Genomic DNA, 11124 nt, shown 5'->3' on the forward strand with positions numbered 1-11124 from the left:
TGGGACCACATGTCATTTTTAGACTGGGGTGCCTCGAGATTTTGCAGCTTTACCCGCACAGCATCGCTGCTGCTCCCTGCCTACAAACATACCCAGGAGGGAGAAAAATTGGACCAGAGTAGTCACCTGATCATGCCCACAGCAGCTTGAACTGCATAGACTTCTAGGATGGGTAGTCCATGCGTCGCTGCTGCTCCCTGCCCACCAACATAGCACAGGAGGGAGAAAAAAATGGGATCAGAGTAGTCACCTGATCATGCCCACAGCAGCTTGAACTGCATAGACTCCTGGGACGTGCAGTCCCTGCGTCGCTGCTGCTCCCTGCTCATTAACATACCACAGGAGTGAGAAAAATTGAACCAGAGTGGTAACCCGATCATGCCCAGAGCAGCTTAAACCGCATAGACTAATAGGACAGGTAGTCCCTACATCTCCGCTGCTCCCTGCCCACCGCCATACCACAAGAAGGAGAAGAATGGGACAAGGGTGGTAACGTAATCATTACATTTTATTCCTAAAAAAAAAAAAAGAATGATTTCAGATAAAGAGTATTATCCAGAGGGGAGGGGATTGGGGGAAAAGATTACTATGTTGCCTGGAGTTCTGCTTTAAGCTTTGCATTGTCTTGTGCTGTTCTCCTCTAATCTTCCCATTGTGCTTTGCTGCATCCTCCAGTGGGGGGGGGGGGGATAATAAGCCAACAGCCACAATCATAAAAGACGAGGATTTAGAAACGTCATGTCTGTATTTTCCTGTAATCCCACTGCAGCACCCAGATCTCACCGACACAGTCACCGTTCCAAAACCACAGAACCCCCCACTGAAGCTGAGAAGAGGATGGATGCCGTAGATGGAGGAGAAAAAACGGGTTTAGGCCGTGTACAGCCAGGGAGGGCTTCTGCCCAGATTTAGGTATATCTCAAACACGGGCTGTCACTTTATCTGCTGAAGATCATTTTCAAGCTGACCATACATTATACAGTACATATTATAGTACAGTGTATGGTCACTTTTAGAAAGGACCCTGCCTCCAGACCAATTATGCTAACAAAAATCTTCCGATCACATGATGTTATTTACCTGTAAAATCCTCACTTGTGTAGACATCTAAAAGCCCGGAGACTGCTCCTGGGTGCCGCCATTTTGGATGCAACGTCAGCAGCCCCAGCAGACTTCGAGCCGTCACTCAAATGACCCCGTGACAGGGGTGGGCAAACTCCGGCCCTCCATCATGCACCTGTCTTTGGGAGTCATGCCCGTGGCCATGAGACTCTTGCAATGCTCATGGTACTTGTAGTTCCACAACAGCTGGAGAACTGGAGTTTGCTCACCTCTGGTCTGTGGTATTCCCAATTGCTCTTTCCCCATCAGTAGGTAAATTGGCTTTCCTCTAAATTGTCCCTGTATGTGCATGTACGCAGGTGAGATAGGGACCTTAGATTGTAAGCTCCTTGGGAGAAGGGACAGATCTGACAGACTGTACAATATGTAAAGCCATACACAGGGGCGTCCCGAGGCTGGGTGTCACCTAGCTGTGTCGTCAGCACACATGCGCGGCCATCTGATTGACGCCTGCCGGCAGCCATTTTGGTGATGGACGCCGGCAGAGAGAGGAGGGGGACGTTCACCAGGCGGGATGAGGTATGCCACCGGGTCCCCTCCTCTCTCCTGACACTGTCGGGCTCTCTGTCCATGACCGAGTGCCCGACTTTTTAGAGGTGGTGACACCAAAATGACGGTCAGTCTTTCTGGTGTCACCCCTGCAATGGTGTCACCCAGGTGCGGGTCGCACCCCCCTTGTGACGGCACTGGCCATACATAAACTGACATCACTATATAAATCCCTGGAATAAATATATACAGCTATTTACTATATATCCTTCCAGAGGCTCCACGTCAGCTGTCATCACAGTACGGCTCCCTCGTTTTTTGGAACTGACAGTCTGAGTAAGGTGTGGAATCTGCAGTGAGATTAAAAGGGAAAAAGACTGACGTGATGCTTTTAAGTCTTCCCTCGTTTTGAGATTCCTTCTGTCAGCTTATTATCCTGCGGGGATGCCATGGGAAGGTTTGTGGAGAAGAAGACCACGGCAAGCCTAAAATACCAGCACCGTAAGGATCAGGATTACTCATTACACTGCCGGCTTAAAAGGAACACGCTAAACGAGTTCTGATTCATCATGCAACAAAAGTGTCTGCTAGCAACAGGCGCAATGATGGAAGAAAGGAGGTATTGAACGGTCCCCTCAAAACAGTCATCTTGGCTCTCAAACCACAAGGGCACAAGTCCCAGCATGCTCTGCTACCCAGACCAACCTGTTCTGGACAGCCAATGCAGTTGCCTGTACACCGTACACTGCACTTCACAGTCTGTAATTATAATGTTCGCAAATGGCGAGTGCTCATTGGCCAGAGCAGCCACATGAGGATCTTTTCTGAGCCGGGGACCAGGTCCCGGAAGTATAAAGTGCTTCTTATTGGCAAGTGTGGCCACATGACCATGCTGACCAATTAGCACACTTCCTGTCCTAGGCAAATAGAGTCCCACCGCACTCCTGACCGAGAAGCCCCATATATTGTGGGGCGGTGCTGAAGTGGCCGCCCAATACTTACAAAAAAGAATAGATGGTCACCAGCTCTCCCAAATGTGCTGGCGACCATCTATTTCTATTCTTCCTGTCCTAGGGTGACAAGAACTCACTCATTGTACTGTATGTATGAAGGTGCAGTGTTGTCACCCTACTTACAAGGCTTTTAAAGCATAGGAATTAAATTGAACCATTAGGGATGGGCACCACACCCCCAATTAGAATTGTATACAAGAAAAGAAAAGCGGGGCTTTAAAAGTGTCCAAACCATACAAGACGTCCATCAAACATACATGGTTTTGTATAAACGTATATTTAATACATACATAAAGACTTGGTTACAATTAAAATGTCATTGACATGATACAATGTTACATTGAAATCAAACTACCTCCTTTTGGTGCCCATACATGTGTACATATATATATATATATAATTCATTAGTATAACATGGACTCCTTGAGTCCTGATTTCTGTAATAGTTGTATGATCCACTGTGGGCCCCATCTCCGACGCGTTTCAATGTACACATGTATGGGCACCAAAAGGAGGTAGTTTGATTTCAATGTAACATTGTATCATGTCAATGACATTTTAAATTGTAACCAAGTCTTTATGCTACTTACAAGGCTACAGAACACCCTCTCCTCTTCAACACAACATGGAGAGATGTTCTGTAGTGCTCAGAGCAAACTGGGAACAATGTAACCGATATGAATGCAACAGAAGCATAGAGCACAGGAAGTTATCTACTCAAACGATTTCTGGGAGGATCACCAGGGTTTTTTTTGTTGTTGTTAGTCCTGGCTATAAAGAAAGAAGATAATCTATACTAAAAACACTATGTGTCCCTTGCTGAAGGAAATAATGCTCCTTGCCCCCTTTCTGAGCATTCTAATTATCGGTTATTCTGATCTGCTGGCTTTACTACTTTCAGAGATCTAGAACGAGAATGCCGATACAGTGACGTCCCCCCGCTCCTACTTGTTCTGGGTCATGGACTCGCACATTCAATGCATCACCGGCCAGCATAACAGCCAGCAATGGCAGCCTCCATATTTCTCCCAGTATGGGTTTCCTTTCCAAATACACTCATCATCTTACCTTCACCATCTCTTCTAGTCTTCCCAGACGTACGCTGCCCTCCATCATCTTAGATAACACTCCATGTTTTTCCGCTTCCAAGCCTTTAGCCTAAAACAAAGTATGATCATGATGAGGAGGCCATGTTGAGAAGGAATGCCAAAAGGGACACTCATGACATCTGGACATGGTATAGGAGGAACATTCACTGTAAATAAAACATATCGCTAGTGGCAACATCTGATTTTCTAATGCCTGCAATGGAACTGTATGAAATATGGTTGCTGTGGAAGAAAGTTCTCTCAGATTGTTTCCAGTGATGTAACAATAGCAACCCATGTGGCTGCTGCTATGGGGCCTGGGATAGGACGGGGGCCCCATTAGTGAGGCTGTTAAGGAAAGCTAAATGGGGAAGCTTCCGGTTGCTGTCAGTTCTCAAGATTGTCGGTGCAGTAAAAAGCATTTGCAGTTGAAGCTCAGAGGGCAGTGAAGCTTCACTGCCACAACAGGTATGCCTACTGCCGACCATACTCTGCTCGAGCTTTGTCCCAGTCTTGCTGACCCGTCTAAAGTTCGAGCAGTGTGTGGGGCGCAGCGGTACCCCTCCGTTGAAAGTGGATTGTACAAAAGGTTATATGGTCATATTCAGGGGTGTCCTGAGGGTAGGGGATGAGGATGTATGTTACCAGACACATTGGGGGTTGTGGTGCAGGTGGTGTACATTACCTCTGGCTCCGGTTAGCGTCCCACCAAGCTCACGGACGTCAATGATTGCCAGGAGCTGGGCGGGATGCCAGCCAGGGTGTCCCATGTAGCGTCAGATTTTAACGTGGTTGCCCTTAGGCTCACCATACATGTTACTATCTGAATGTACAATCTCCTATACAGCTACCAACAAGCATGTAGTGCAAGAATCTGCCTGAAAGGATACAAATTGATTGGATAGCATCGGTAGGTCCCTACATTACACACCTTTTGTAAATTGAAAGTTGGTTTTACAGACATTGTAGGGTCAGTGCATGGGGAGCCATAGGGTTAAAGACTAATTATGTGCAAGAGCATTAAACTTGTCCTGATAGAAATCATCATTAGGGTAACTATTATTGCTACTCCAGCTCTAACTTTTATCCGAAGCACTCGTCTCTGGTACTCCGACTATGCTGACAGCTCTCCCACTGCCTTTCCTTGATGGAGACATACTTCATGTTATGATCAATGACCAGTATTGTCACAGATGACACTGCCAGCTGCTACAGAGAGAGTTAGCCGGAGGGCCCTATCAAAATGTTACTATGGGACCCACATGATTCCAAGAGAGATCCTTTAAAAATTCCTCTTCTGAAACCCTTTCTTCTGACAGTCTCCTGATAGGGTTTTATTTCAGCAAGTTTAGAAAAACGAAGATAAAAAAAAAGTCTGTGACTGTCCGCCTAGGCGCAAAACCTTCACCTTAAAGGACTTCTCCGTCACACATGGATGACTCGGAAATTGCACCGCGGCATTAAGAGACAAACAAGCTTTGATGTTCCAGAGGAAGTGCCGGAGTATCTGGAATGCTACAGAGAGGAGTAAATAATTCATTCACTAAGAAATGTAATTGTAGGGTGACCGGCGGGCTTTCTGTACATAACCCGGTGGAGGTGACAAATAGCTGAAGAGTCCAGGAGTTTATGCTGTTTGTATATTATGTATCTGAGAAAATATCTAAAGTGAATTTCCTCTTTTGCAGCCAAATTCTTCCATCTGACCTCCGTCCTTCCCTTCAGTCTTCTATCTGACCTCCGTCCTTCCCTTCAGTCTTCCATCTGACCTCTGTCTTTGCCTTCAGTCTTATATCTGACCTCCGTCCTTCCCTTCAGTCTTATATCTGACCTCCGTCCTTCCCTTCAGTCTTCTATCTGACCTCCGTCCCTCCCTTCAGTCTTATATCTGACCTCCGTCCCTCCCTTCAGTCTCGCACAGTTGTACCGGCTCCTCTCCTGGACTGAAATGGCTTCCTCCGATTTCACTGCACACTGGGAGCTTCTCATAATGTACATTAGCAGCTGCAGCAAGTCAGATAGAGCCCGCCTCATTTCCTGGCTGGATGTCCAGCATCATCTATCCATTTTCTTCCCAGCCAGACTGTCCCATGTCCGGACGCTTAAATTATTGAAATTCAGTTCTTTCCGTTATAGACGTTCAGAATCGCATGTGGGCATTACCTAGGGAAGACTGAATGCAAATGCAGCCTGCGTAGAAATGTCTGATCCTCCATACTGACACTCACCCATCAAGGCATTTTGATATTTGCACAACTCCTCCCAAGAGCCAGCCCACTGCTTACATCAGTGCTCCTGAGAGGTGTACGGAGGCAGGGTGCTGTGACGTTTTCAGGAATCTGTGTACAGCACCCTGCTAGCCCCTTCCACCAGCCATGATCTGCCTGCATTGCACAGAGACCCAGTGATGGCATCATCAGGACTAAAATAAGGTATGTCATTTATTAACTTCATTAGCATGCTAATGAAGGAGTAGGAGGAGGAACCAGGGAAGGCAAAATAGAAGCAGCTTTAAACTTCAGCTTCAATCAGACTTGTAGGTAAACACTTTTCTAGAAATCCTCCATGATGACACATGATATTTTATAGTTATTTTATTACAGATATTTATAAAGCGCAGACAATTTACACCGCACTTTACATACTGTACATAGACATCAGTCCCTGCCCTTAAGGAGCATACACTCGAAGGTCCCCATTACAGACGCATACATTACACTTGCACACATACATACACAGGGCCAATTTTTAGACGGCAGCCAATTATCCTACCAGCATGTCTTCAAAGTGTGGGAGGAAACCCATGTAAGCACATGGAGAACATGCAAACTTTATTCCAATAGTTTGCTAGCCAGGATTTTAACTAGAACCCCAGTGCTGCTTGAAGTGCTAACTACTAAGGCCCCATTCACACAGAGCGATTTATCGCGCGGTAAACCGTGCAAATCGCGTGACAAACGCGCGATTTGCGAATCACTCAGTGTGAATGGGGCCTAAGGGCTCATTCACACTGCACATAAGTACGGGTGTGGGTGTCCCGGCTCGGATCCATCCCGTCAGCGTACGAGTGCGGACACCCACACGGACGTGCAGGGCGGGTGAGCGTACGGCCGCATACTCCCATAGAGAAGGACAGAGGCTGCGTACTAATCACACACAGCAACGATCCTTCCCGGGAGCTGCCTGATACGGCCGTGCACACAGCACGGAGCTGTACGTGCAGGCCTTTTTTCGTGTGATTGAGGCCTAAGCCAGTGTGCTACAGAGATGAGTAACATAATACAAATAGGAAGAAAAAAAAAAAGAAGGAGAGTTAAACAGCTCTGCCCGACCAAACCGCCTCTGCGACGAAATTGTATGCCGCCATACGCCGTTCTTGAAGATCAAGGAACAGGTACAGCCAAGTAGCTCAAGAATACAGGAAGCTTATTTACCAGGATGTCCTTATGGAATAGACCAAGCTTAGACCAATTGGTCTACCCTTCCATGGTTTACTGCAGGAACATCAAGGTTCATCTGGGCCCCCTGGACATACACCTGCCCTAAGCTACAGCCTAGACTGCCTTATGGATAAACTGACTCAGCTCTCAACCCATGACAATTCGCCACTTGCAACGCCAAAAAGTATTTGAGCTGTCAATAAAGATGATTTGATTATGAACCAGAGAGACCCACAGAGAAGAAGAGGGAAAAAAAAATAACACAAGATAAAACATAAAAAGAGAAAACTAATGCAGAGTGAAATAAAAGAAGATTTAGAGGAAGAAAGATTCCATTTTCATTCCATCCATCTGGCCCAGATGAGGACACGGTAAGAAAGTGTCTCGTCTCATCATACAAGGCAGGCGAGGTTTAGTGCGACTCTCCAGTCAGCAAGATTCCCACAGGGAACATGTTTTAGCTTCTAGGTAACCTTAAAATAGATGTGAAGGCAGAGCCATCAGAGAAGATCAGGCTCTGCGAGCGGAATGTCACGGGGACGGCTGCCGCTCAGGGCAGGTAGTTGCTGCCTTCCATCTGTGATGTCACTATCTATTAAAGATGTTCAACTCTCCAATTTACCAAGGATACAGGCCACGCCGGGCCTCTTCCGGCTCCACAAACATAATGAATGCGAGAACGGAGCCACACAATGGACCTGCACACCTACCGGTATTAAAACAAGAGAATGGCCCAGAAGCATTCCTGATGGACAAGAAAAAAATGAAATGTAGGGGAATAAAAAAAAAAATGCACGCATTCTAATCTCCCTTTGAATTAAAGGTGAAGTTTAATCTGCTTAGATTTTTGCCTTCCCTGATTCTTCTACAATTCATCAACATGCTAATAAAAATTTTTTTTTTTTTTAAATAAAACCTACCAATTTTCATCACATACCTTATTCCAGATCCAGTGTCCCTTCACCGTCCAATTAGCAGGAGGAGTAGAGGAGAGGAGGTGAATAGAGAAGCACTTTTTATTTGTATGGTTACCCACCAGCGGGCGAAGTATCATTACCATGAGATTCACTGAAAGGGGTTGTATTGGGCGGTGTGGAGGATGCTTGTGGCTAGGAGTGTTGGTTGGGACATAAACCTGGGGTGTATAACCAAAATCCCGAAAGGACTCATAGCAACTAATCAGAAACTGCTCTGCCGAGTTCAGATCAGTACAAATGTAATTCTGATTGGCAGGACAGTGGCTCAGTGGTTAGCACTTCTGCTTTGCAGTACTGGGGGTCCTCGGTTTGAATACCATCCAAGACACTCTCTGCATGGAGTTTGCATGTTCTCCCTGTGCTTGCATGGCTTTCCTTTCACAAAGACATGCTGGAAGGTTTATTATTATTATTCAGGACTTGTATAGTGCCAACTGTTCGCAAAACGCTTTACTACATAAGGAAAACATTACAATACTATTCAAGACTAGATGGTAAGGAGGACTGCAGTCTACAATAGCCCTAGCATATGTGCATGTGAAATAGGGGCCGTAGATTGTAAGCGCCTCAAAAGGCAAGGACCGATGTGAATGAATAGTATGTAAAGTGCTATACAAGTACCTCAAATAAAGTAAAGGACACCGCTCTGACCTGATTTTCCCTGAGGCTCTAATGACACTTTCACAGATTCATGGCAACTAAAGCCATACTGAAGGCAGTTTGCACAAGAAGAGGCTCATGGCAACCAAAGCAATACAGAAGGCAGTTTTCACAAGAAGAGGAGGCTCGTACCGCCCAATGAGATATTTGTGAATACAAAAGGTCAATATTACAGTACAGAGTAAAGATTAAGCAAAACCAAGGAGCACTTTCCACATACCACGTGTATGAGCTGGTCTCTTTCTCCGGTGATATTCTCTGCAAGAGTGATAAGATTGGCCAGATACTGGTGAGCCGTCACCTCCTTCTCCATGGAGTCCTCCAACTGCTGCCTCAGCTGGCCGACCCTCCTCTTCATCTTCCTGAATGGACACATACAGCGTGATGCCATCTTTTTGTGTGTTTTTTTTAGTGAAGAATACAGAATGATCAACAGTTCTCATCAATATTTATTGTATTTAGCATCCTACATAGAAGTAAAGAATTAAAGGTCTGGAACTCACTGCCATCGGCAGTGATTTCAGCCAAGAGTGTAGATTTGTTCAAGAAACGTTTGGACAATTTCTTGAGGGTCCGTAATATCCAGGGATACCAGTATCCACAAGAATGAGATGATGCGTGGACCTATATGGGTTGGACTTGATGGACGTATGTCTTTATTCAACCCCAAATACTATGTAACTATGTAAAGTGGAGTATTCCTTTAACAACCCATTAGGTTGTAGGAGGCTGAAGAACGATCACTCCAATCCTTGTGTCACTTGCATGTGGTGTAGCGACAGGAAGTATACTGTACTCACACTTCCTGACTGGCAGGAGGCTATGCAGGTGGCAGTAATAAACCTGACATTATATGTGGAAATGTCATGGTTATAGCTTTTAACTGTTCTCTCTCTCACAATGCAAGTTTATGCGTTGACTCATTAAAAACAATTCTTTCGCTGTGTGGCTGGCATGTTATGTCATCAGAGAAGGTCAAATGAGTCATATACAGAACTCCCTCTAGTGGATAATCTAAATATCTCTATATCTAACACAATCACAAAAATATGGAAAAACAAGGATTTAGAAAGGAGTCTCACCACACACTGATGATGCTTTCTCTTTCAAGAATAAACCATAGTGACATATCATTCGAGAGGATAAAGACACAGGGGGGATTTATCAAAACTGGAGCAGACAAAATGTGGAGCAGCTGTGCATTGCAGCCAATCAGCTTCTCTCTCTCATTTTCAAGCAAACTGAAGAGAGAAGCTAATTGGTTGCCATGGGCAACTGCACCAGATTCTGTTTGCTCCAGTTTTGACAAATCACTCTGGAACCCTAAAGATGCTATACAAATTAGTTTTGTATTATTGCTACCAAAACCCAGGCTAGTGGTAGTGTGAATACAGAGAATCTGAATACTGGGGCTCCCACGATCACCTTGGGTTGTGATAGGGATGAGTGAATCAACAACTGAAGCCCCACACCGGGATCCAAGTCGCTCTTCAATTTGTTCAGATAAGCTTTAAAAATAAAAGAGAGAAGCTAATTGGTTGTCATGCACAGCAGCTCCAGTTTTCATAAATTCCCCTCAACCTATTTGAGCCCCACTTGAACCAGCTAGCTGATGGATGCTGTGCAAACTCACAACTCTGCTTTGTTTAAAGTTTCCTAAGCCCTGATGAAGGGGGAAGAGTTACAGCCCTTGAAACGCATTGGCTTTATAAAACAGTCTGTCATTGGAATACACATGTATTTGGACCTGAATATCATGGTGAGGAGATCCAATCCTAGATTAATTTTTGGGAAAGCAAGCATGGGACACTGCTGGGGTCTGGCAGCCAACACTAAGGAAGAGAAATGGGAGAATAGCAAAGTAGAAGATGTATGGTGCACCAGCAGTATATCAGCAGAAGTTTGGGTCGATCCTGTGGGAGCCATTAACAGCATTTAGCCCTTTTAGTGTATCCAGATCAATAGATCAGACCGGTCCTCCTGACCCATAGCACAGATGGCTCTATAATTACAAGCAATGTTCATGATCTCTGGCTCTGATGATAATTATCTTGACAATTTCGAAGTGCTTGGATGTTAGAATATTGCGACCGTAGGAGCGAGGCAAGTATGCAACTGTGGAGGGGGAGGGTGGGTTGGGTTAGGTCAGGGGAAGGAGATAAAAAGTATAAATGGACTTTGTCTATAAAGTGAACTTATCCTTTAATTATCCCATCCCCCCTCAATAACAAGTGCATTGTTTTCAATCAGCCGTCCAATTCATAGACTTGCATTGTGAAGCACTGCTCAGCAGGGTGCACATGCTGAATATGTAATGCACAAATATGGCTGTGTG

At 45.3% G+C, this 11124-nt stretch overlaps 1 protein-coding gene across 1 annotated transcript in view; it reads right to left on the minus strand.

Annotated features, from left to right (window-relative positions):
• CEP89 (centrosomal protein 89) overlaps nucleotides 1–11124 on the minus strand; it is a 62166-nt gene that overhangs the window by 24592 nt on the left and 26450 nt on the right. Inside the window, exons 15-16 of the mRNA XM_018570743.1 lie at nucleotides 9010–9151; nucleotides 3693–3782 (exon numbers count right to left, since the gene is read on the minus strand). Coding sequence (XP_018426245.1) covers nucleotides 3693–3782; nucleotides 9010–9151 — 232 coding nt within the window. The remainder of the gene's footprint in view (nucleotides 1–3692; nucleotides 3783–9009; nucleotides 9152–11124) is intronic.

The sequence above is a fragment of the Nanorana parkeri genome, unplaced genomic scaffold (assembly GCF_000935625.1).
Source record: "Nanorana parkeri isolate BGI_ZX_2015 unplaced genomic scaffold, ASM93562v1 scaffold1590, whole genome shotgun sequence".
NCBI classification, from domain to species: domain Eukaryota; kingdom Metazoa; phylum Chordata; class Amphibia; order Anura; family Dicroglossidae; genus Nanorana; species Nanorana parkeri.